This window comes from Salvia miltiorrhiza, chromosome 7, assembly GCF_028751815.1.
Source record: "Salvia miltiorrhiza cultivar Shanhuang (shh) chromosome 7, IMPLAD_Smil_shh, whole genome shotgun sequence".
NCBI classification, from domain to species: Eukaryota; Viridiplantae; Streptophyta; class Magnoliopsida; order Lamiales; family Lamiaceae; genus Salvia; species Salvia miltiorrhiza.
In genome coordinates this window covers 20,696,067-20,720,503 of record NC_080393.1, presented here as the reverse complement: position 1 = coordinate 20,720,503, position 24,437 = coordinate 20,696,067, and the positions used below count along the sequence as shown (strand labels likewise).

Below are 24,437 nucleotides of genomic sequence, written 5' to 3'. Positions count from 1 at the left end.
AAGGAGGTTCCGGTCTGATGAGCATGACAAGCATCAGACTCCAAAGGGGAGGACCCCGCGGGCACCAAAAAAGTAAGGTGGCCGACAAAGCAAAGTGAATCATGTGATTCACAGCAAGGATCGCACCCACAAAAGAAACGACAAAAGTGGGTGGAAGAACAGGAGGACCACTCACCAAAAGCTCCAGGACAAAAGTGGGTGGAGAAAAAAGCAGTCGGCCCCTACCAGCATTATCACAAGAAGATAAAACAGGGGTCCAGCATCATGTGATATCACTAACAAATGTCGGCAATCAAGGCCGACAAAAGAAGGTGGATGTCATATTCAAACAAGCTGGCCACGAAAATGGAATACGAGGCCAACAACCAAGCAATTATAGAGGGGATCAAACCTCTATATAAACCGAGGTGCTGGAGAGAAGAAGGGCATCAGAAATTCACACCCATTTCACACAACACACATCTTCTCTCTAGAAAATTATCTTTGTAATTTTATTCTGTTTTCAATTTTAGTTTTAGTTCCTTTTTATTTTTATGTACACAAGTATTAGCTACTATGTGTAGCTAAACAAGTTAGTCTCCTCCTTTGGGGAGTATTTTATGAAATAAATTAATTTTTATATAATTCCTCTATAAACGCTTAGTTTTTGTCCAACTATTCCGGGTTGAGTAAAAATATTTTCTTTATTTTTCCAACATATTATTTAGTCGGCACTTAGTGAAGGAGAAGGGTTGCAACCATCTCTTGCGAGTGTGTGGTTGGTGCGTGCCGGAGGGGCAGACGAGCCGTAAAACGCAACAAGACCGACTCCTGAAGAAGACCAGTCGACAAAGGTATAATGTTGGTTTAATTTAAGAATTATTTTGAAGTGTTACGGAAGCATGTTGGGCCTGATTAATTGTTAAACTGTTTTAGAATTCATAATTGGGGTATTTTGTCTTGGCTTTGTATTTGTTGGGGTTATTATGCAATTTTTATTATGTTGGGGATAGTTTAGAATTTTCAGAAGATGGTCATGGGAAAAATCAGAAGAATTGTAAAGTTGGTGTATTATGGAGCAAAAACTAAAGATGGTGTTAAATTGTAGAAAATTGGGAAAGTTAATGTATTTATAGGCTAATACTCCTTAAATAAAATACTTATTCAACAAATATATTGCGTTACTGATCAAGAATTGTCAAATTATATGTAATTGAAAATTTTAATTGACTGACATGGATTTTTTAGTGTACATCACTACTAGACAAAGTAGTTTAAGAGTTGCAGAAAAAAAAGATATCATAAGCATGTTCTAAATTTTGACAATTGATATAAACTTTGTTGTAAATATGTAATTTTGTTTGTAAGGAAGTAGTAATGTACTATGTACATATGGTCTGGTGGTGCATGTGATGTGATGGAGAGTTGATGTCTCTATTTATCTTTTAACGATACAGCTGTCTCTTCCCCCACCTTTAGTTTCTCTTCCCATCTTATCATTAATGTTTTTCGGTAAAGTCCATGCTAGAACACCCCCACTAAGGATCACCCTTAGGATGTTGACACGTGGCATCTCTTTAACCTAAAGTAAACCACCGGTCCACAACTTAAACCGATTTTTCAGACACCAAAAACTAACCTAGAGCCGGCTCCCTATGGGATAGAGTATGATTACACGTGTTTCTCGACTGAATTTTTGAAAGAGTACCGAGCACTCTTCTTCATCGGACAATTGTGAAAATCTCCATTACCGGTCAATTTTTTAAGCTTTCTTGCATCGACCCCAAGTGTGACGTTATTCCTCGTTAATTTGTTGAAGATTCTTCATCGGTTCACATTCTTCCCAGCTACGGTGGAAATGGAATCCATGCGTGAAATAGAGAGAGAAACTAGCGGGGTGATAGTATAATTTCATTCTTTTTTGAGGTAAAGCTACAAAATTTGTGCTACAAGATTTAACAAAATTAGACGATGTTTTTAGATTTTTGTTATCACCTCTTCTCAAACTTTATTTGTAATGAAGTCGAGCCCATGTATTTGATGAAATGGTTGTTATGCGAAATCTGGTGTTGTGAAAATGTACTTGCAATTATGTGCATACCATCTGTTTGATAAAATGCGTGTGAGACTAATTAAATGAGAATGATTAAGTAAAATAGCTAATAAAATTGAACAATAATAATAATGAAATGAAGTGTTTTTTTGTAGTACAATATATAGTATTAAGTCAGAGGTTTAAAGTATTTAAGCTAAACTATAAAGTATTATCATATGTAATATATTTACTCAATATTCGTGTATCAACTATTAATATACACTATAAATACAAAATTTATATACAATATAAATTATTAATTATTAAATATAAAATAAAGTACGAACCAAAATTTAAAGTTTCCAATATACACTATATACTATCAAGTTTTAAATATAGAAGATAAAATATATATTTGTACTGTACACACTATAAATTTTATAAAATAAATATAATACATTAAATATATAAAAAAAATTCTGACAATAAAGTATAAAAAAAATTATAGTGTAAAATATATACTACAATATATATATATATATATATATATATATATATAATAAAGTATATACTTTAAATTATTTAATTTAAGTTTAAAGTTCATACTTTATACTTTATACTTTATAACAAGTCTAGAGTATTTAATAGGAATTTGGTGTAAGCTGAGCTAATTTACATCTAAACCGGGTTGGAAGGGTGGTTCATGGGTTTTTTTTTCACTTTAAAGACACGGCACGTGGCGACATCTGAGCGGGAGATCCTTATTAGGGGTGATCTAGCATGGACTTTACCATGTTTTTCCTACTTGTCCTTTCAATGTCTTCACTCGCTTTCTTCATAATAACTAGGATAATGTTTTCTTTCTTTTTTATGTTGCTACATTACAAATTAAAGAAGAAGAAAGAAAAAATAAAAAAAATCAAGGTCTAACACTTTTTTAGGGAAAATTATACTCTCCCTCGTGGGTCAAAAGTATGACATAATTATTATATTGGGCGTTCACAAAGATTATACCATTTTTTTTAAGGTAATGGTCTCATCATTCACTTTTGTATTTTACTATTACAAACACTCTTTATTTACAAAAAAAAAAACTCACTCAAAATTCAATCTCAACCGCATATCTCACAAAGTGGTGAAACCTTTTCTCCATTACATCAAAATCATCACCAATTTTATTAAGTCTCGTGCCCAGCCAAAGTGTCATACTTTTAGTGGACGGAGGGAGTAGTACTTACTACTTTATTCAAAAATATCGTTTCTATTTTTGTCATTTTGTACCGTCCATAATATCATTTTTACTTATATTTATAGCAATAGAATTCACAAACTCCACTCATAAATTCACTAACAATAATATCAACAGTTATCCATCGTTTTTTTAAAATCTGTATCATCTACAAAGTGAAAAAGATATACTCCCTCCGTCCACAAAGAGTGTGTGGTGGAGTGAAGGACACGGATTTTAATAAAAAAAAGTTGGAAGATGTGATTTTAACGTTAAAAGATAGTATTTGGTCCATCAAATTGTAAAATTAAAGAATGAGTATTTTGTAAATATTGAATGTGAATGTGATTTAAAGGATAAAAAAAAAACAGATTCTAAACAAAAGAATACACACAAACTTTATGGACGGAAGGAGTATTGTAGATAAAGGGAGTAGTGCATGCTCTATGAGCAGTCCGATTACGTATTCTATGCACATGAAAAATTCCTATCAAAATATTTGTTCCCACAGCCTTAAAAACATCATGCATATCATTCGGTAGTAGTTCCGGTGAAGACCACAAAAGGATAACATTGATGTTCCAGACAAGCTACGATGTCTTTCATCACTGCCATCATTCCACTTGAATTGGTGGTGTTAAGTATATACATTATTTAATTAATGTTATTTTATTTTAGGAATAATGACTTTTAATGAATTATATGCAAAGTTAATATTGAAATTGAAGTTAGTGGAGTAAATGAATTTTTCAAGGGGAATAAAACGCGGAACCTCAGATTGGTTCTAAATTCTAATCAAAAACTAATTATTTTGTACATATATTATTATTATTCTCACCCTTTGTCATTTTTCCAACATTACTTTTTCATGACATGTCAACATCAACATTCAATGTTTTCTTCAATTAATTAGTTCAATTTTGCGACATTCTATTATTGTTTTGTTGACTTCGGGCTGTGATCATCCCAAATCCATTCTACAAGAGCACTGCGAATTTGATACTAAGATACAACTATCTATATTTCATATTAAGCTCTTTAAAAATTCCCCATACTTCACCCTAAAAAAAAAAAAAATTCCCCATACTTTGAGTCCTGTATCAATTATCATATTAACACAAACCACTTAATTCAATCAATTAATATCGAAATGCAATATCAATTGACGCTCCACAACTTATACACTCGAACGACTATCAAAATTGTATAAAATTGGAATCTCATAACCAAACAAAATCTCGTTTTTTTTCTCAAATTTCCACCAAATAAAACATCCTCACCGATTACATTCCCGTCCCGTCCAAACATATTCCAACTTGTATGAAAAAGAGAAGGGTGATGAAAAAAAAAGAGAGAATTGCGAAACTAAACAAGGCGAGAATCAATTGAATCGAGTATTATAACAAAATTGGAAATATAGAACATTAAAGCACATAAAGAATAAAAACAAAAATACCTTTCTAAGTTGCAAGATTGGAAAGCAAAAAAAGAGCGGAATATAATATAATAGCGAGAAATAAATAGGTAAGGTAAGAAGTAATGGAGGATGTCTGCCCCAAATTCAATCTCGTAAATGGCTGCACTTGTTTCTTTATCACTACAAACAAGAAGCCTCTTCTCTTCTTGTTGTAGAAATATAGCATTTACATAATTGCAGTACGGTGGTCAATTGCAGAAAACGATACATGTATTAATTAAGAGAGAGAGAGAGAGAGAGAGAATGTTGGAGGCATGGAAGCAAAGCAAAGGCCGAGAATGGCGGCAAAACAAATCGCTAAATTCCAAGGCCCAAGCCCGTACCCGTTTTGGCAACCCGACACGCGCGCACCACCACACCCCCAAAAAATTCTCCTCATATTATATAATCCTCATTCCTGCTTAACCTTCTTCCTTCACTCTTGATCATGTTGTTGTTCGATTTCACGTGAGCCTAGAAAAAGGATTACGAAAGGGAGTTATTCTGTTGGAAGAGGAATGGATAGTGTTTTAGACACGAAAACATCATTAAACACTGATTTCCTTGGTTGGATGAAGAGCACTGCTACTGGATCCAACATTTCTCATCATCCCCACCCTCCATTTAGTCTTGGAGATGCTCATGATGATGGCACCACTCCTGCAGGTCTCCTAAAACTTAAAAACTCATGATTTTTTATTTTTTTATTTTGTCATGATTTAGAAGATGGATGATTCAGGTGGAGGAGTGGCGGCGGGTTTTCCATTCACAGGTGCACAATGGCAAGAACTGGAGAGACAAGCTATGATCTACAAATGCATGATTTCCTGTGTTCCTGTGCCGCCTCATCTTCTCTTTCCTCTCGATTCCTCATTCCCCTGTAAATGCACATATATAGTATTTGCTTTTTTAATTCTGGCATTCAACCTCCAATCTCTGCATATTATTAACTGTGAAACCAATTGTTTCAGGCGGTCGATACAGCAGAAAAGGAGATCCGGAGCCCGGGCGGTGCAAGAGGACAGACGGGAAGAAATGGCGGTGCTCGCGAGAGGTGGCGCCGCAGCAGAAATACTGCGAGCGCCACCTCCACCGAGGCCGCCCTCGTTCAAGAAAGCCTGTGGAACCCAACAAGAAAACTCGTGTTGAACACACCAAAACGCCTCCAAAAACAGACTACAAGGAAACCAATAGCTCGAAGCAGCCGTGGATGGGACCGTTGCAGGAGGACCTGAATTTGCTCTCTTATAGTTATCCGGAAATGGATGTAGCAGGCGGATTCATCGACGAGAGAGATGTGTCCCTGGATCTATCAATGGCGATGGCGGTAGGGAAGCAAATCGATGATGATTTTGATGCGGCTAAATGGCTGAGCCCTGTTTCGTGGGAACGAGGAGGGCCGCTCGCCGAAGCGCTGAGTCCGGCTACAACTGTCTCGTCGCCGTCCGGCGTTCTGCACCGGACTTTGTTCTCGCATTCCGACGGCAGTGTCTGCAACAGCCCCACTGCCACCTTTTGGCTCTAATTCTAATTTCTGCATTTCCAATTCCTTGCTTCTCTTATCTTCAATGTACAACACCTGTTTCTTCATATTTTGTGGTCTCTCTCCACAAAATATCTTCTTTGCTTTTCAACAGACAATAATGGTCGACTCCATTGCCAATTTAGTTTTTTTTTTCCTCGCCTTATTTCTATTTCTACTGTTTTTTAACCTATTAAGAAGTGAAATTCTTTTATATTCACCTTGTATGCATACTATAATTCTACTCCATCCGATTAATTATGAGTATAAATGTGAAACAGAGGTAGAATGAGGTGGGCAATTTTAATTTATCCCTCTGCAATTCGGAGATGAGCGCTCACTTTCCTTTCACCTTCAAATATCCAACTCATTCAAGTCCTCCTCATCTTGTTTGCTTCCAAGGCTGCACCTCACCTATTGCTACCAAAACCTTGTAGTTGGTGTTCTCTTAAATATTATTTCTTCGTCCACGAAAGTTGTAATTCTTTCCTCATTTTAGTTCGTCCTTAATAAGTGTGATGTTTTTATTTTAATAAATAGTAGTAATATTTTTATATTTTCAACTCAATTAACACTCTATATTTATAAAAGGCCATCTAAAAAACTATTTATTTATCTAATAAATCAATTTTAGTGTCCTCAAATCACACCACACTTTTAGTGGACGAAAGGGAGTATTTTCTTTTGATGTGTAGACTTGATGGGGTTGTGTATCAAAATTAATTAAAATGGCAACATAACATAAAATCTTCAAGAGCTTGACATAGTAAAGAAAGTTAAAAAAGCTTGAAATAATACACAGTTGAGATGGCCGAGTTGGTCTAAGGCGCCAGATTAAGGTTCTGGTCCGAAAGGGCGTGGGTTCAAATCCCACTCTCAACATTTAATTTTTATATACACTTTTTTTCTTTTTTATTTGATTTTTTGGTACATTCTTCCCCCTTTTTTTTATTTGATTTTTTGGTACATTCTTACCCCCCCCCCCCCCTTTTTTTTTCTATTTTTAACAAACTTTCTTTTAATGCAATTTTTTATTTTCCTCCTTTTTTTGCCTTTTTTTTGTCATGAATTTTCCTCCCTTTTTTTCCCAAAATTTCTTCTTTTTTTTTTGGTCATGAAATATACATTTTTCTCTTTTTTATTTGATTTTTTGTACATTCTTCCCTTTTTATCAAAATTTCTTTTAATGCCATTTTTTATTTTCCCCCTTTTTTGCCATTTTTTTTGTCATGAATTACCTCAGTCCAAATTTTTTTAACTCACTTTTCTGTTTTTATATAAAGTAATTTTTTAAAATATTTTATATAGTTTGAAATGTTTGTGTAGAATCTATACATGTAAATATTTTTTTTTATAGCTATTCGAATATTAATTACTTGAGTAGCTGAGTGATTTTATAATATTTATTTAGAACTTTTGATAACTAAATGTAATGTAATACTACAAAATATTGCAAACTACATCCAAATTTCAAGAAGAAAAAAGTGAAACACCATCGGTTTGAACCTTGAAATCGGCGGTCCAGTTTAAAACCGCCGGTCACAAGCCTGAAGCACAATTGCGTATCATCGTTCACTGGAACTTAGGCATTCCAGTGAGGGGAAATCAATGGGGAGGAATACGAAATCGTTTCGATGGTCATGCATAAGTACCTCCTCGAAACTATGACAAGGATGATATGGAGACACAGTTGAGCATCGCATTCTAGACAAGAGGAACATAAACAAAGTAAGTGGCAAGAAGATAGCCCATCAACATTGATTACTGCAATGTGAAAAAGAAAAAGGAGTTTTCCTTCAAGGTCACAAGCATCAGATTTTGACTGCTGTACTAGTATACTCCACATAAAATGGAGCCCATAATTGACAGATTACTGCCATACTCTCTACTAGCTTAACAGTCCACCATAATTATCCGATACAGGTGTCCGCACAGCACAGACGGGAAAAGGATTAACACATAGATACCACATAGTATCAGCATGTAACTATGTATATATAGGCGATCATCAAGAGACTTTAGTGGATAGACTGGCGGGGAGCACGGGGTCGAACAGGAGTCTTTGATGGGCTTACCCTGCAAATTACATAATTAATCACTCGTGAGAAGATAAGGCTACCGTCATGGGTACAGGGACGTTATTTACAGCACGTCAAACCTTATAGGTAATGATCCCAACACAGCACCACTGCAGTTCAGTGCTGCAATCGCACTTTCAGCCTGCCAAGGGGAAAATAAGTCCAATTCAAGTTCTGATTCTAACACCACCATGATTAAAATAAATAGATATATCAAGTCAGTCGATTTCAGAAAGCTAAGAAAAGGAATGTATTTGATAATATTGAGGTGAAAATTTTCACAAATCGATCTTCAAAGTTGACAAAGATATCAGCATGACCACAAAGACATCAAGCCGGAGACAATTTGAAACTTTCCTCGGATAATCTCACACAAAATTAAAGAACACAGTGAATGAAACTTCACAAAAAAGTCATCTACTCGAGCCTCTGGAGATCTCCAGCCGTTAATACAAAATGAGAGGAATCAAGTCAATATGGGAAAAAGGCCATCCTGATGGCCTTTTAGTGAATCCTTAATCTGATCAAAGCTTTTCGATTTATTTTAGATATCAATTAAGCATAATGCACAGGGGAACTATAAACGCACTGCACACTGTGAGGAATTAACATATGCATTAGTGGGAAGAGAGATGGAAGGGCATGGTATGTGCTGGTTTAGTTTTGAGAGGGCGAACGAAGATGAGTATACAGTTGGACATGAAACTAAATGTAGCCTTGGTAATTGGAGGGAAGTTTATGAGCTGAAAAATTAAGATGCTGAGATTATGAGAATAATCTTAACATAACATATTATACATATATGAGCAGAAGAATATTCTTCATCAACAAACACATTCTTACATTGGGAATTTGCTCTCTCACAAAATTCCTCTCTTTTCAGCATCACACTAGTCAGAGCACAAAATATGATTCAGGCTGAACAAGGACTTACTGAAGGTCAACATCAACTCAAAACCTCCACATGTTCATTTTTTCTAACAGATGCAGCAATATCATAGTTAGACTCTCGATCATTTTTAGTATAGCATCTATCAGCAAGTTGATGTAACTCCACTATATGAAGGTCAACACTGCCTATCTCATAATGGTATGTTTTCTGTACTCCACTGGAACAAAATGCACATTGTAACAAAAAATCTAAACATTTATCCCTCCAGAATTCAGAAGCTATATTTCTCTAGATGCCAATGATCATTCAGATTTTTTATACCACTCAACAACATAATGAAAATTCGGGAAAATACTTTTCTATCCAAACCAGGATATCCTAAAGCACTCCAGGCTTTCTCTAACGAAGTACGCAGCTTGTACGCCCACATAGAGAATGGAAATATAGTAAGGTTTTCACGGTGATGCTTATACAGCAACATAAATTGTGAGAAGAAAATAACAGCAAAATATTTTACTATGGAAGGAAGAAGAAGAAGAAGAAAAAGAGAAACCACTATTGACATAAAGAACCTCTCATCATCAACCAAATCTATGATGTAAAAACTCCAAATAAATATTCTCTACCATAAACATCAATTTAAAATAGATGTGGCCTACATTCAGGAGGCCATTTAGGAGGAAAATATCTTCCACATGAATAATAAGCACATCCGAGTACAGTCTACCTAGGGAGTCAATCGAAAAAAGTTAATGTGTCTATCAGAAGAAATTGGCAGCTTGTTACATCTCCATTAGTTTTTGGTAACTCTAGAATAATTCAAAGAACATCTAATGAACAAAATCTCTATTGGTCATGCTGTACATTAGTACAACTGCTCTAGATGACAAGATAATAATTGAAGTAGGAATCCAAATAAAATTACTCTCTGGATGAGTACATCTTTGTCCATGATCCAGCTAAAGTTATAAATGCAGATTACATTTATTAGAAAGTTGTCAAATGTATTAGAAAGTAAACTAAATATACCATAATAATGTTTCACTGGGCAGGGTTACATAAAAGGTTATCTATATTTGTTTTAAATATATAAAAAGTAGAACACATACTTGTATAAGGATTTCATTCAAGAATATGGACATTATCTGTGCCAGAAAGACTGTCTAAAACTAGCAAGCTACTGTTATCCCAGGTATGCATATCAGAGACAATTTCTACTTGAAAGGCTTGGATAAACAAAGAAATATAGAGAGAGGGAGAATTATTAGCTAACATTATTACTTAGAAAGAAGTCAAACAAGATGAGCAAGAAGCTGTGGCTCTCACCATTACAAACTCCACAAAAGATATACGAGTAGAATGATGATAGTCCCCAAGCAACCTCAACCGACGAACCTGATTCAAGAGGAGAAAAATGGCATTTCACGTTTAATTTTTTCAGAGAAACATAAAGTTAGTCAAGATTTTCCTATGAGTAGGCTACACACCTCGCCACAAATGGACTCGAAGAAGAGTTTGACATCTGCTTGAGTGACCTGTAACATAGAAACAAATAAATAACGCTTTTATAGCAAACGGGCATCCAACAACTTGCCAAAGGATTCTGAGTGCAAAACTACCTTCTTGTCAATATTTGTACAATAAATAGTCCTTGCGCACATCTCCCTTTCATCCTCAGACTACATCTCAGTAACAAAAAAAGAAATCAGTCTACATTCTTCGAACAAATGAATGCAAAAAAACATGTTGCAAGGAGCTAAATGGTTGCAAGGTTTCTCACCCTAGGCAAGAATGTTGGATTAACAGGAGCAATTGCAGTTTTAGAAGGCAGTACTCTCACTGGATAATAGCCAAGCATCGTTCCTGCCAAACTCAAGGCGTTCCTTGCCCCTTCTGCATTCACATGAGTGACAATACAATGTGATACAATCCCTGAATTACTTTCAACTACACAACCAAATGAAGATTGTCCACATACCTTCGTCAGTGAACTCAACAAACGCAAAGCGAAGTACAGAATTAGGGTCACCACAAACACGACAATCCACAACCTTCATTACGAGTAGATTGCAGAAGAAAGAAACAGTTAGAATCATTTAGTGGTGGTGAATACAGAACCAGTGAGGCTAAGTTTTGACAAATACACACCTGACCACAGCCAATAAAAAGTGCTGCAAGTTGCTCTTCCGTAACCTACAGTCATCATAATAATGGCCAAATTTGAACGTTTACTTGTCTGAATAAAGCAATATAGTAATTAAATCCATAGGCTCTTTTCTACCTGATGATCAATATCAGAAACATACACTGTCCTCTTAATCACATCATCCCTTTGAGCCATGCTTGTTCGACTATTCATCCTCCGCTTTCCATGGGTATAACCATTTTTCTTCTGCATATTAAACCATCCGCATAACCAACGGCAATTCAAAACCAAATGGTAATGACAAAACATAAAGGGACAAATTAACAGAAAAAATTAACAGTTTATCATTACCTCTATCCAAAAGGAACGACATTTTCAACACCAAAATATACAAAATAACGAGAATATTTTACCCCGTTATGGAAACAATACAACCTAAATATGTTAAGAATTCCCATATTTCCTTCCACCGTATCAACCAAACCAACTACAACAATTTACAAAAGCAAACCAGCAAAAAAGGAATTTAATGTAATAAGCTTGCAAAAGAAAAGGAATTACTAACCCTTCTAAAAGAATTTTCAGTTGGAACACCTGAACTAAGGAGCTGCTGAATCATAAAGCCATTAGCATTGTACCCAAAATGACCAGCAGCTGCCGCTTGAGGGGGCGCAAGCATCTGGCGGCCGCCAACGAGTGACGTCAGCGACGGCGGCACGAATTCTTCGGCCATGGGGTTCAATTTCGACAACATTTCCTCTAAATCTCTCATCTCCCTCTTAAACCCCTCCCCTCCATCATCCTCGCCGTCCAATTTCTCCTCTTGCGATACTCCATTTCCGTTGACGGCGAGCTGATGATGGCCGTTGGATATCTTCTGCTGAATCAGGTGGAAATTCTGATCGGTCGGCGTCGTTGACTTTTGGCCGTTAGCGGCGGCCTTTGATGACTGCTGGTGGTGGCGATGATCCACCACGACGTCGTTCTCGCGATTCGATGACGTCAGCGCGCTAGCCCTGGCATTTTCCACCACCGCCATGATCGAGCAAAAACCTCCGCAAAGATTTTGGTTTTCCCAACTTTATTTTCTTCTATTCCCTAAAAGGGTCTGTCACAAAACACCAAAAACGTGAAACCCATAATTTATTTCTTTAGTTCAACGGATCAAAGCTTAAAAATCTCCAATTTTTACAAGTTGCAAAAATTATGCCCAAAAAAGACAGTTCTTACCTGATAGCTCAAATGGTGTCCATTTGAGCACGGAAATTGGAAGATCAAAAACGAAATCAAAAAGAGAAGGCAAAATCAGAGCGCAGCTTTACCTTTTCCCCAGATTATTTTATTCTATTTGCAAGAATATTTTACTGAGTCTGCAAGAAGAAGTTATATATAGTGAGAGGAAAAAAAAGAAAAAAGAAAAAATAGTTCTAGCATAATAGTGTATGTGTTTTTATCTGTAGATTGAGAAGTAGGAAACAATTATTAAATACGAATATTATATCACGTACACATTTATTTATTTATTTCTTCTTTTTTCTGTTTTCGTGATTTTTCTTCATTTATTGTTTCACTGAACTTTGTTCACAACGCCCCAAAATATATGATGAGGAACTGGTTAGGACAGTGGGGGGCCCACTTACTTACTTTGTAACCAGAATTTGGAGCGCATTTTATTACCTTTTCTTTTTTCTGTCTTCTAGTTACATATTGTACTAGTAAGTTCAACTAAACTATAAATCATCTTATACTCCCCCTCCCCACAAATAACTTCTTAATTTTCCTCCAACTTCCTAACTTTTCTTTTGAATTTATCTCAAAAAAATAATAATAATAATAAAATCACCAACTCACCACAATTAATTCTCTCTTTACCCATACTTTTTTTTTTTATCTTTTTACCACTTTTAATATTAATTATAACACATTTTTACCATTCTTAATACACTCAATAATTTTATCTTAAAACCAATGTCCCTCCTCCGAGTAAATTATTTGAGGGATGAGAGTAGTATTTACTTTTTATCCTTTCTAATAAATAAATAATATAGTAAAATATAAATTTTAATATTTTATTTATTTTAAATGATAATATATTCATCCCACTAGTTATAAGGTGATATAAAATTATAACACTCTTCTTTAAATTTAAAATTATATTTTCTCCGTCTCAACATTGATGTCATGTATTCTTTATTGAGTTGTCACAAATATAATGGGATATCTCATTTTTGGGCTATAATTAGAGTTTGAATATAAACTTAATTAACTTACCTATATATATACTCCTCACCCTACACTATTCATCTATATATTGCCTCTTTCTCCACTCGGCTCTCTTTCATCGCCGTCTCCACCCTCGTGTTGCCTTATACTCCTGACCCTACACTATTTATCTATGTCTTGCCACTCTCTCCACTCGGCTCCCTTCCATCGCCATTTCCGCCCTCACGCTGCCTCCATCGCTTTTCTTTCATCGTTGCATCCACTCTAGCCCTCCTTCACCACAAATATCCCTCCTGTTTCGCCGTCCACACCCTCGAGACCATCAAAATTAGCTTTAGAGGGTGGTACAGGTCTTTTCTCACTGTTGCTATATTTGGGAAAGAAAGACTAGGTAGGGGTGAGCAACAGCTCGTTGGACTCATAGCAGCGGCACGACAGTGGAGAAGGTGCCTTGAATGTATATATACGTGTACTTGTTTCAAATCTGATTAATTACCCAATCCTATATAAATATAAATTGTTAAAAAAATTTTAATAAATTACATAAGTAAATAAAGAAATTTTAAAGCACGAGTGACAAAGGACTCAAACCCAGGACTTCAGGTCTTGGACATTAACCTCCTACCACTAGACTAACACACACACACTAAATTGTTAAAATATTTCGTTCACAATGCATGTACCCACCTAGATTGAAAGTATCAATTTATATATTTTGTTTACTTTTAAAAGAATTAAATATGAAATATATCTCAATCTATCACAATCTTTTCAATTTGTATCAATTTTATCATCAGAGCTCGTCGGTAATGATTTGAATATTAAATAGTACACATTAATTATAAATTATATAAAAATTTAAAATAAAATTTTCATGTAAACCAATGTTTAGACCCATTTATAATTTAAATACCCATATATGTCCCAAATTCGATTATTTACCAAAACTTATTTAAATGCATACCCTCTAATTTATATTACAATAATTGGTTATTTGACTCAATATATACCTATATTTGTATCAATTTTATCATCAGATTTTCATTAGCTTTGTAATGAAAAAAATTAAAATTTGCAGAAACTATGAAATAAAATAAATTTTCATTAGCTTTGTAATGAAGAAATGAAAAAATGCCGATATTAAAAAGAGGGCAATGGAAATCTGGGTTGGCGGCAAGGGTCGACAGGGGCAGCGAGTTCAGGAGGCGGCTAGGTAGAGGGTGGGGGCGGCGACTTCGTTGAGGGCAGGAGGCATCGAGGGCGAGGGCGAGGGCGGCGAGATCCGCACCCAAATTGCATACTTTAAAAAAAATACAGGAGGTGGCTAGGGCAAGGGCAAGGTTGGAAAGGGCAAGGCCGATGACTTCAACGAGGGCATAGGGCATCAAGGGCAAGGGTGGCGAGATTTGCACCCAAATTGCAGAAATTAAAAAAATTGTAGGAGGCGGCTAGAGCGAGGGCGAGGGCGAGAGCGGTGACTTCGGCTAAGGCAGGGGGCGTCGAGGGCGAGAGGATGACGGCTGCGACATGGAGGATGGCAGAACACTAGCCGATTACAACATTCAAAAGGAATCCACACTCTGCCTCATCCTTCGTCGCTGCGATTCCTTTAGCACCTGGCGAATTCCTTCGTGACCTATCGCTTGTTGAAAAAGATCACCCAGCTAAACGAGAGCTCCAAGAAGGAATTGATCAAGACGTGGTCTCGGGCTTCGACTATGATTGGGCGTATTTTATACGCATATTTTGGGTGTTTTAGTATGATTTCTATGCTTCATTATTTATATATATAATTCTTTTGGGTATGATTTCAGATCTAATGAGATTCTTGATGGTTTTTGATAGATTTTTGAGAAATGAACTCAGTTTTGGAAGAGTTTGCAAGAATAGAATTCGTGAAGAAAAAAACTGTGCGCGTATACTGGATGGGATGCCCATACCATCTGGGTGCAGTCCGAATTGAAGTTGGCGAGAAGATTAATGAGCTGCTATTTTATTTTGTCTTTTTGTGGGCCTAAACTATTTTGTTTAATTGTGAGCTGAACTTATGCCTTTATTTTTCTAGTTAGACCTTATTAGATTAGGCTTTTATATTAATTAAGGCCCGTAGGTTTATTAGATTAGTATATATATATATATATATATATATATTAGTTAAAGTTTAGCTACAATAGGATAGATCAGATGCCATTTTTTTTTTGGAGGCAGACGCAAGCCTTGGAGTTTCAACATTCAGTTTTATTTCTTTCATCACTTTTCACAATTTATTATTTAGTTTTCTTGTGTTATTTTATTTATAAGTTGTAGCTAATTTCGTTTATTTCAGCAACGGTTAGAGAAGCACTAGCAAGATTATTTTGTGAGATCTAATTTGTTCTTATACTTTAGTTTATGCTTGTATCTGTGATTCTCCGTGTTTATGGTTATTAATTATTTTAATCCATTAGGTAGTGCGCAATATTTAGTGGGTTAGAATTAATTATACAGCCAATTAAATCGGTCATACTTAATCGTGATTTAGGTTTGATTAGTGGTAAATTGACACATCAGGGTCAAGGGAAAAACAGTCTTAATTCAATAATCCTGCGTCAAAGTTTATTGGTTGTGAATCGGGTTTCTATAGATATTAATGTTGTCGGCTCATTAAACCTATAGAGCGTCTCTTACGGTTGCCAGTCGATTAGGGTAGTAATTAGTGAAGCGTCTTCCTCGTTACCGAATAACTAAGGAGAAATAAGATCACGTCAGAAGCGTCTTCGGTGATTATAACTGGTTTGCTTGTATGAATTAAGGTTATATTTGCATCAATGATCGGAATAATTAAGCTAAGGTGGACTTAATTGATTGCTGGAATTCTTTATTAATTGTTGGAATTTTCAATTTATTCTTTAGGATTATAACCATTGCAATTCTTTTGGGCTTTATTTATTTATTTTTAGATTTAGTATTTTCTCATTTTTTTCCATTAATTTCGTTTCTGGAGTTTCTTTGCAGTTTGAATTTTAGTAGAATTATCGTTGATCCCTTATGAGACGATCCTGCTTACTGCTGTTTGCACAGTGTGGGCATACCGGCTGACTGCCGGATATTTTTGGTGTAAAATGACTCATCAAATTTTGCCGCTGTTGCCGGGGATCGGTTTTTAAGTAGTAATTTTCCTATTATTTCGATTTGTTTTTTTATTTTATTTCTTTTTTGTTTGATGTTGATCTAGAGCTGAAGCTGAAATGTCTAAAGATGGGGACGATGACCGTGATGATACTCTGCCACCACCACTATTGATAAGAGAGTTGGGCCGCCATAGGAGAAATCATCCTCTATGCATTGTGTTGCCCACGATTAATGAAAAGGCTGAAATCAATCCCGACTTCATTCAAGTTCTTCCAAAATTCGACAACTTGCTTGGAGAGAGTGCACATAAACATCTCGTTGAATTTGATTTAGTTTGCACTACTTTACGCCCTCAAGGTTTTCCTAAAGATCATTTAAGATTACTAACTTTTCCTCATACATTGCCGGGTAGAACTCGTGATTGGTTGTTTGATCTATCACCTAGATCAATCAGATCTTGGAACGACTTGGAGGAGCAGTTCTTGCGTAAATTCTTTCCAGAATCAAAGGCTGCAAATCTAAAAATAGCTATTAGTAGCATCAAGCAGAGGCAAAAAGAGTGCTTGTCTGATTATTGGAAGAGATTTCAACAATTATGTCATAGATGTTCTAACCACGAATTTTCTGATTATCAGTTGCTCATTAATTATTTATATCGTGGTATGTCTTCTTTTGACAGGAGGATTGTTGATGCTGCTTGTGGAGGAAGTTTGACCAACAAGACCTTGGATGAAGCAAAACAATTGATTTTTGATATGGTCTCCAATGGTCAACAATATGAGGATGAGGATGATGATAGGTATAGGCCCGTCAACATAGCAGAAGATGTAGGTGTGAATGAGAAACTCGATGCTTTAACTTCCTTAGTTAGAGGCTTTGTTGGAGCTCAAATCCAGAAGGATAACCATCCAAATTTTAGTTGGAGTTCGCCTGAATTTTTCACTCAAAAACAGTCGCAGGTTGGGCGATATGCCCATACCGACCTCCCAGAACCCAGTATGAGCGATATTCTTCAGAGTCTGGCACAGAGCAGCCATATTATTAATAAGGGTTTAATATCAAATAAGCCCTTAACGTGAAAACCCTTATTACATTGCCGACCCTATGGCAAAGGGGGTATCAAATAAACCCCTATCGTAATTAATTTTGAACAATTAAGCCCCCCTGACTTAACGGAGAGTTAACACCGTTAACTTTCTTTTATTTATTTTTATTTTTTTAACGAGAAAATCGTCGAACATTTGGTAGGCGCGGCTGGACGGCTAGTGCACCGACATCACCACCGTCTTCCCCCTCGCCGCGAGGCCCCCAGCGCCGCCATGAGGCGGTAGGCCGCCGTGGCGTCGAGCCCCGACGTCAGCTCGTCGAGGACCCCCAGCGATCCTCGTTCTTGAATGATGATATAGAAAGAGATAAAACAAACAAAACAAAATTAATTAGGGCAAGAATGATGATATAAGAAAAGGAAAAAAAGCAAATGAATTAATCGGGTATTTCATAATCATCAGGAACAAAGAAGGTATCGGGATCCTCATTATGCAGCCATCCAAACTTCTCCATGAAAGGATTGGCCAAATTCTTCAAGGGATAGTTATCAATAAACTGAGTCCACACATTCCCCCTGCCGTCCAAGTCCCTCATCACCTCCCACAAACAGTTGTTGCACTTGAATCCCGCCCCAAAGCTTATCATGAACACCTTATCCCCCTTCTTCAGCCGCCTCTTCGCCTCCATGTACGCCAGCACGTACCAGAGGCTGCTCGCCGACGTGTTCCCGAACCGGTGCAGCGTCATCCTCATCGGCTCCACGTCGTACTCGCTCAGGTTCAGATTCTGCTCGATCGCGTCGATCATCGCCTTCCCCCCGTGTGCATGCAAAAGTGATCCACCCCGGTCTTGAAGTCGATCAACGGCCTCGCCCCGGGCCCTGCCTTGCTCCACTTCTGCCGCACCTTGCGCATTAGGAGCAGGGCGGAGAAGCGGAGGAGCTCGCGCATGGGGAGGATTCTCGGCGCCATCTCCTTCAAATTGTCGACGAAGGCGCGCGTGGCGGCCTTGGGCAGATTCTTGCCGACGAACCCTATGAAGACTTTGTCGTCTTTCTTCTGTATGCAGCAGTCGTAGGATTCATCTCTGGAGCCGTGGTGAGTCCTCACGAGGGTCTTGAGCTTGAACATGGCTGGTCCTCGACGAGCTGACGTCGGGGCTCGACGCCACGGCGACCTACCGCCTCATGGCGGCGCTGGGGGGGGCCTCGCGGCGAGGGGAAAGACGGTGATGATGTCGGTGCACCAGCCATCCAGCCGCACCTACCGGATGTTCGACGATTTGCTCGTTAAAAAAATAAAAAAAATAAAAGAAAGTTAACGGTGTTAACTCTCCGTTAAGTCGGGGGGCTTAATTGTTCAAAATTAATTACGATAGGGGTTTATTTGATACCCCATTTACCATAGGGTCGGCAATGTAATAAGGGTTTCCACGTTAAGGGCTTATTTGATACTTAACCCTATTAATAATTTGGTACAAAGTCAGCAAGCTTTCCAGCAAGAGACGCAAGCTGCGTTGAGTAGTATGGGCACACAGATCACTCAACTCACCACTCTAGTGAACAAGTTGCAAGCCAATCAAATCAAACTTCCATCTCAAGAAGAAGTGAAAAATTTCATGGACACAACAGGCCCCTCACACATCCACCTCAATCCGCAAAGACATATCTTCAATAATCCCCCAATTTCGAGATTTCCCTCCGATCCCACCTCAAAAAATCTAGTCTTTCCGCTCTCATGTGTCACAATAGACCGTTGCGCCAAGGTACAACCACCTTCAAGTGTGCCAGAGAAGCTGCAGAGATTAGGTTTCGAATTCCGATCACTGTCGGCGCCAACCGACAGAGTGAAGAGGCTGCTCCACTACGCCGCCATTATGCCGCCCATCGACGAAACTTGGAGGATTCAAGAGAATCGCGTGTTGGGCTGCACGACCCAGGTCTGGCTGGAGGCGGCCATGGACGGAAATGGGGCAATGAGGTTCATAATAATGCGTAGCAGAGGTTTTTGCGAGGATTTTCGATTTGAGAAATCTGGTTTTATGATTTCTAGCATTTTCGGCGTGATTCCAACGAGCTTGGTGAAGAAGAAATGTGTGGGTCCCACCATCAATGAAATTAAAAAAAAAATACTTAACGGAGTTAAACAATCGTTAGGATAAAATGTGTAATTGAACCAAATTTAAGACTTTAGGGGTTTAGGGGTGAATTTGATACCTGATCTAAAAAAATTGAAGGAACATTCTTGTTATGCATATCATCTTCTTTTTTGTGATCTTTTCTCATTTTCAGCATAACATAAATGGCGTCCAAAAAAATGGCGACGTATCACTTTTAATTTTCATCATTTAATTTTAGTAATTTGTTGTGAATTTTCGTTTTAATTTGTTAAAATAGTAATGAAATGAACTTTAAAAAAACTCTTTATTTTTAAAGAATAACAATAATAAAATATTTCTTAAACTCATTATTAAACATGTGAGACACATACTTTTATTTTTCTAATTTTATTCTTTTAAATATTTGTGTTAAAAAATAATGTTTCATGAATAACAGAACAAATGGAGTAATATATTTTTGTTAGCGATCGATCTTGCTCTAATGATAATCAGGGATTAGTTCAATTCACATTGATTACCTGCGTAATAATTTCATTTTATGTTAGTATTATTCTCGATAAAAATATGTGTGGATTTTTTCTGATTGATGAGATTTAATTTTTTAGAGATTTAGTTTACCCACTTGAGAAAAGGCACCTTCCCCCCAACAATAATTAGTCGCGGAAGAAATCGTTATTGAATTTAATTCATTGTAGGTTCTAGCGGGGCAAGCTATAATATTGTCTAATTTGTTGATTACTAAATTACTAATAATGATATTTGAAAAGCATTACAAATCGCTGATAATAAGTTTTGTACTATAATACAGATTTTAGGGTCGTGAGTTATAGTTGTAGTAGAAAATCAAAATACGTGAGATTTTCATTATAAAGTCATGGCTAAATATTTCTATAGGATGTGTGAGTGTGGTGTGTGATGCAAAAAATAATAAAACAAAATAGGCGTCACAGATGATTTAAGGGAAAACCGGAAAAAGGTTATATTCAGGGGGAAATCAATTATTATGATATTGTACGTTGTTAAAGAAAAAACAAAAGAGTAGTGATGACATAAAAATTTAGGGCATTGATGAAACCTAGTTTGTTAGACCTATGTGTTGGGAAGCTTAAATTTTAATTTCACAATATTGCGGCTTCAAGATAATTCAAAATTGGCCTTAAAAATATTTATTTGCTACACTGTATAATACAACAAAAACACTCCATACAGGAATACGTCAGTGACTTTTCAAATTATGTAATCACAAACTAGATAAATTAATCAATAACCCTCCCAATAGAAACAACACAAAAATACAAAAAAAAAATATAACTTAGAACATCCACAGTGCGCGAGCCGCAGACCGATAGGGGAAAGGCGTGGTAGTCAACGCGATGTGGAGAAGGAGACGGGATATGTGTGAAGTGCACGGGACAATAGAAAAAAAAAAGAAAAAAATGACCTGAAAACATCTATGCTTGGCTGAAAGTCATTTTTTTTAATTACAAAAGAGCCGTTTGGCTCACCGGTCTTCTCCTTTTTCTTTTCTTTATTCCTAATTTTCTTCTGTAAATACTCCATTTTCCCTTATTTAATCTCTATTAATCTTTTTCTCATCTACTTCGTTTTAGAAAAATGGAGCCTAATTAGAGATTTGTGGAACAACAACCCACAAAATTCAGTGTCGTCACTGGGAAACCCAAATTCATCCAGCAGTGCTTTTTCGCCGTTCTCTTAATTATCAAACGCATTCACTTCGGCGGGTCTTGAAGGAATCAACTTGAACAAAAATTTTGTTCAAGATGATGACGTTGTTGAGATACCCGCCATGCCGGCGACGACCAAGCAACGCGGCGGCTACACTTCAGTGGAGACGGAGCTCATATGTACTTGTGGGCCGAGGTGACACTAAACGCTGTTAAGGGAGCTGATCAAAAGGCTCTCGTCTATTGGGGGCAAATTGTGACGATGTACAACGAGCAACAGTCTCCTAACACCATTCCACGCAACATGAAATATATCAAATTGCACTTCCAACAAGTCCAAAAGAACGTAAAAGTTTGGGAGGCAATATACGAAAAATACCGTTAAAATTGGGGAAGCATATATGTTCTACATAGAATTCATATACTCCCTTCGTCCCAGTTCAATAGTCTCATTTCTTTTAGGCACGAAAATTAAGAAACTTGCTTTTTGAGTGTAAAAGTGTGTAAAGGTGTGTGGGAGTTGGGACCACATTGTTTGTAGTGTAAAATTATTACCAAATATATAAACAGAACTATTGGAGTGGAACATCCCAAAAAGGAAAACATGACTATTGGAGTGGGACAGAGGGAGTATTTTATTTAATTCGTATTTTACATGTTAAGAAGTGTTTACACCCTAACTCTCCATATATATATTAAAACCATCCATTATTAATATCGTGTTTGAGCTTATTATTTTAGTTTACCATCATCTTCCATTACGAAGAACGATTTCAAATAGTGGAATTTTACTTAAATATAAATTTATTTATAAATTTTATACTTATAAATTATTTATATCACATAAAGTGATTTTTCGTTTAAACACAGAATATGAGATGCTATTAGTTTAATTTAATGTATTAGCTGAGAATGAGCCCCATATTTCGACAAACAACAATCAAATATTGGTGATTGTTGGTGGAATTCCCCGGCTCCAAAAATTCAAGCCCGAATTCTCCGACCAAGCATTTTGACACCTCGACTAGCAAGTAGTAATTGTTCATAGATATCCAAAATTACAACAACACATGTAGAGAGAGAGAGAGGTGCATGAATTAGAGATGTCACTATTCTCCGGCGTGCGTTTGCAGGTGAGTGCACTAAAATGCGCCACGTGGTACGAACAAGAAAGAGTTAGAGAAGAATTTGTGAAATTTGATGTGAAGCCCAAAAATAGTGCTAGAGCTAGACTACGCTCACAGGCATACGACAATAGGACTCTCGTTTCTACCTTGTCTAAATTGGGCTAATTAGCTTTGCCATTGCTTCCATTGCTTCTGTGCTCTCCTGGATTTGCGTGAAAAAAGATAGGAACTACTTCTTCTGTTTTACTACCAAAGATTATCTTCTCAATTTTATTCTTTTTTATCTATATATTTCTGCTCGAAACTTTGTGTTTATCTTCAATTCACAGGGTTTCCTTTCTGATAAAAAATTGAAATTTATTTATTTATATTGATTTTCCTTTTTATTTTACTGTAGTTCTATTTCTTGCTTTCAACAACATTAACCAAAATGAGAATACAATAATTGGCTTTATTACTACCATTTCTTACAAATTATTTGGTGGGTTGCACCATTAACCTAAGTGGCGTAGCACAAGACATAACACAAATTATGTAATGTTTTCCACGGATTACATAAACTAGTGCGCAACCCGTCGAAATTCGACGGGAAATTATTTTATCTTATTATATAAATTATTTTTAAATTTATTTAATTTAAGGTAATATAGTTGAAATTATATTAATTTGAATCATATTCCTCAATTAAATGTTAACCTTTTGTTAGAATAATAATTATTCTTTTTATGTAAATTTTTATTTAATAATATTTTGAAAAATGTATTGATTTTTATAATTTTATTTCATCTGAGTATCATCTCGTCTGAACCTTGTAGGATCATATCATAATCTAAATTTCGGAAGACGACAACTAACGTTTGAACATCAGACTTTTGAGTATCATCTCGTCTAGACCTTAAAATACAAAAAATGAACTTTTATGCGTCAAGTTTTTTTAACATCACTATCTGAAGCTTTAAAAATCAAAGTTGACTTGTGAGATTGTATGATTTGGAACTTCTAACATCATAACTAACTTGTAAACATCATTTTGTATGGAACTTGAAAAAATCTTGACAAATTTTTATGCATTATTAGTTCTAAATATTATAACTGGGTTCCAAGAATCATCTCGTTTGGAGTTTAAAAAAATAAATTTGACTTGTGAGTATCATCTCATTTGAACTTTGAATGACCACAATTAAGTTACAAGAATTATCTTGTGTGTAACTTTAAAGATCATTATCATCTTTAGCTTGTAAGATCATAACTAACTTCTAAACATATCATCTTGTATGCAGCTTGAAAAATCTTGACAATTTTTTGTGCATTATTTCATGTGGAGTTTGAAATATCATAATTGAGTTTCGAGCATCATTTCGTTTGAAATTTGAAAGAATAAAATGGACTCGTGAACATTAATTATCTTCAAATCTTGAGTTTCGAGCATCATTCCGTCTAAAAATTGAAAGAATAAAATTGACTCGTGAACATTATCTCGTTTGAAGTTTGAAAGACCATAACTAAGTTTTGAAAATCATCTTGTGTGTAGCTTAAGAAAGTTGACACGAGATTCAAATTGTATTAATTTATTTAGTAATTTAATTGATAGATTTTCATAAAAAAATCTATGTTGAATCCAAATTTTATTTTTAAAATTTTATACAAAATATATTATTTTATAATCAAATTAAATTGAAGAAATAATTTACTTAATCAAACCAATTTATTTTTTCAAATTAAATTAATTAGACCATGTATTTAATTAAATAAATTTGGTCAAATTAAATTGACAAAATAATTCAATTTGT

At 36.0% G+C, this 24,437-nt stretch overlaps 2 protein-coding genes, 1 non-coding gene and 1 pseudogene across 6 annotated transcripts; 2 read left to right on the top strand and 2 right to left on the bottom strand.

The window, feature by feature from the left end:
• Nucleotides 1-4,778: 4,778 nt before the first annotated feature.
• LOC130993335 (uncharacterized) lies at nt 4,779-6,440 on the top strand. The gene is made up of 3 exons (XM_057918186.1): nt 4,779-5,364; nt 5,438-5,578; nt 5,670-6,440. Exons 1-3 carry the CDS (start codon nt 5,217-5,219, stop codon nt 6,221-6,223), a joined length of 843 nt encoding a protein of 280 aa, XP_057774169.1. The 5' UTR covers nt 4,779-5,216; the 3' UTR covers nt 6,224-6,440.
• A 581-nt stretch (nt 6,441-7,021) lies between these two features.
• TRNAL-AAG (transfer RNA leucine (anticodon AAG)) lies at nt 7,022-7,102 on the top strand. Its single transcript has one exon. It is a non-coding gene; the product is annotated as a tRNA-Leu (tRNA).
• An 851-nt stretch (nt 7,103-7,953) lies between these two features.
• On the bottom strand, nt 7,954-12,947 carry LOC130993334 (polyadenylate-binding protein-interacting protein 12-like). Of its 4 annotated transcripts, none has more exons than XM_057918185.1 (12): nt 12,845-12,947; nt 12,659-12,706; nt 11,902-12,444; nt 11,472-11,582; nt 11,339-11,383; nt 11,169-11,241; nt 10,971-11,083; nt 10,810-10,869; nt 10,678-10,725; nt 10,517-10,585; nt 8,379-8,440; nt 7,954-8,296 (listed from the first exon to the last, which is right to left on the bottom strand). In XM_057918185.1, the coding sequence occupies exons 3-12, from the start codon at nt 12,373-12,375 to the stop codon at nt 8,239-8,241; spliced, it is 1,113 nt and encodes a 370-aa protein (XP_057774168.1). In that variant the 5' UTR covers nt 12,376-12,444; nt 12,659-12,706; nt 12,845-12,947; the 3' UTR covers nt 7,954-8,238. The 4 variants fall into 4 exon arrangements, with proteins under 4 accessions (XP_057774168.1, XP_057774165.1, XP_057774166.1 ...); XM_057918182.1 differs by having other exon boundaries at nt 12,567-12,706; nt 12,845-12,903; XM_057918183.1 differs by lacking the exon at nt 12,845-12,947 and having other exon boundaries at nt 12,659-12,809.
• Nucleotides 12,948-18,115: 5,168 nt separating this feature from the next.
• On the bottom strand, nt 18,116-18,847 carry LOC130993333 (3-ketoacyl-CoA synthase 12-like; annotated as a pseudogene).
• Nucleotides 18,848-24,437: the final 5,590 nt, after the last annotated feature.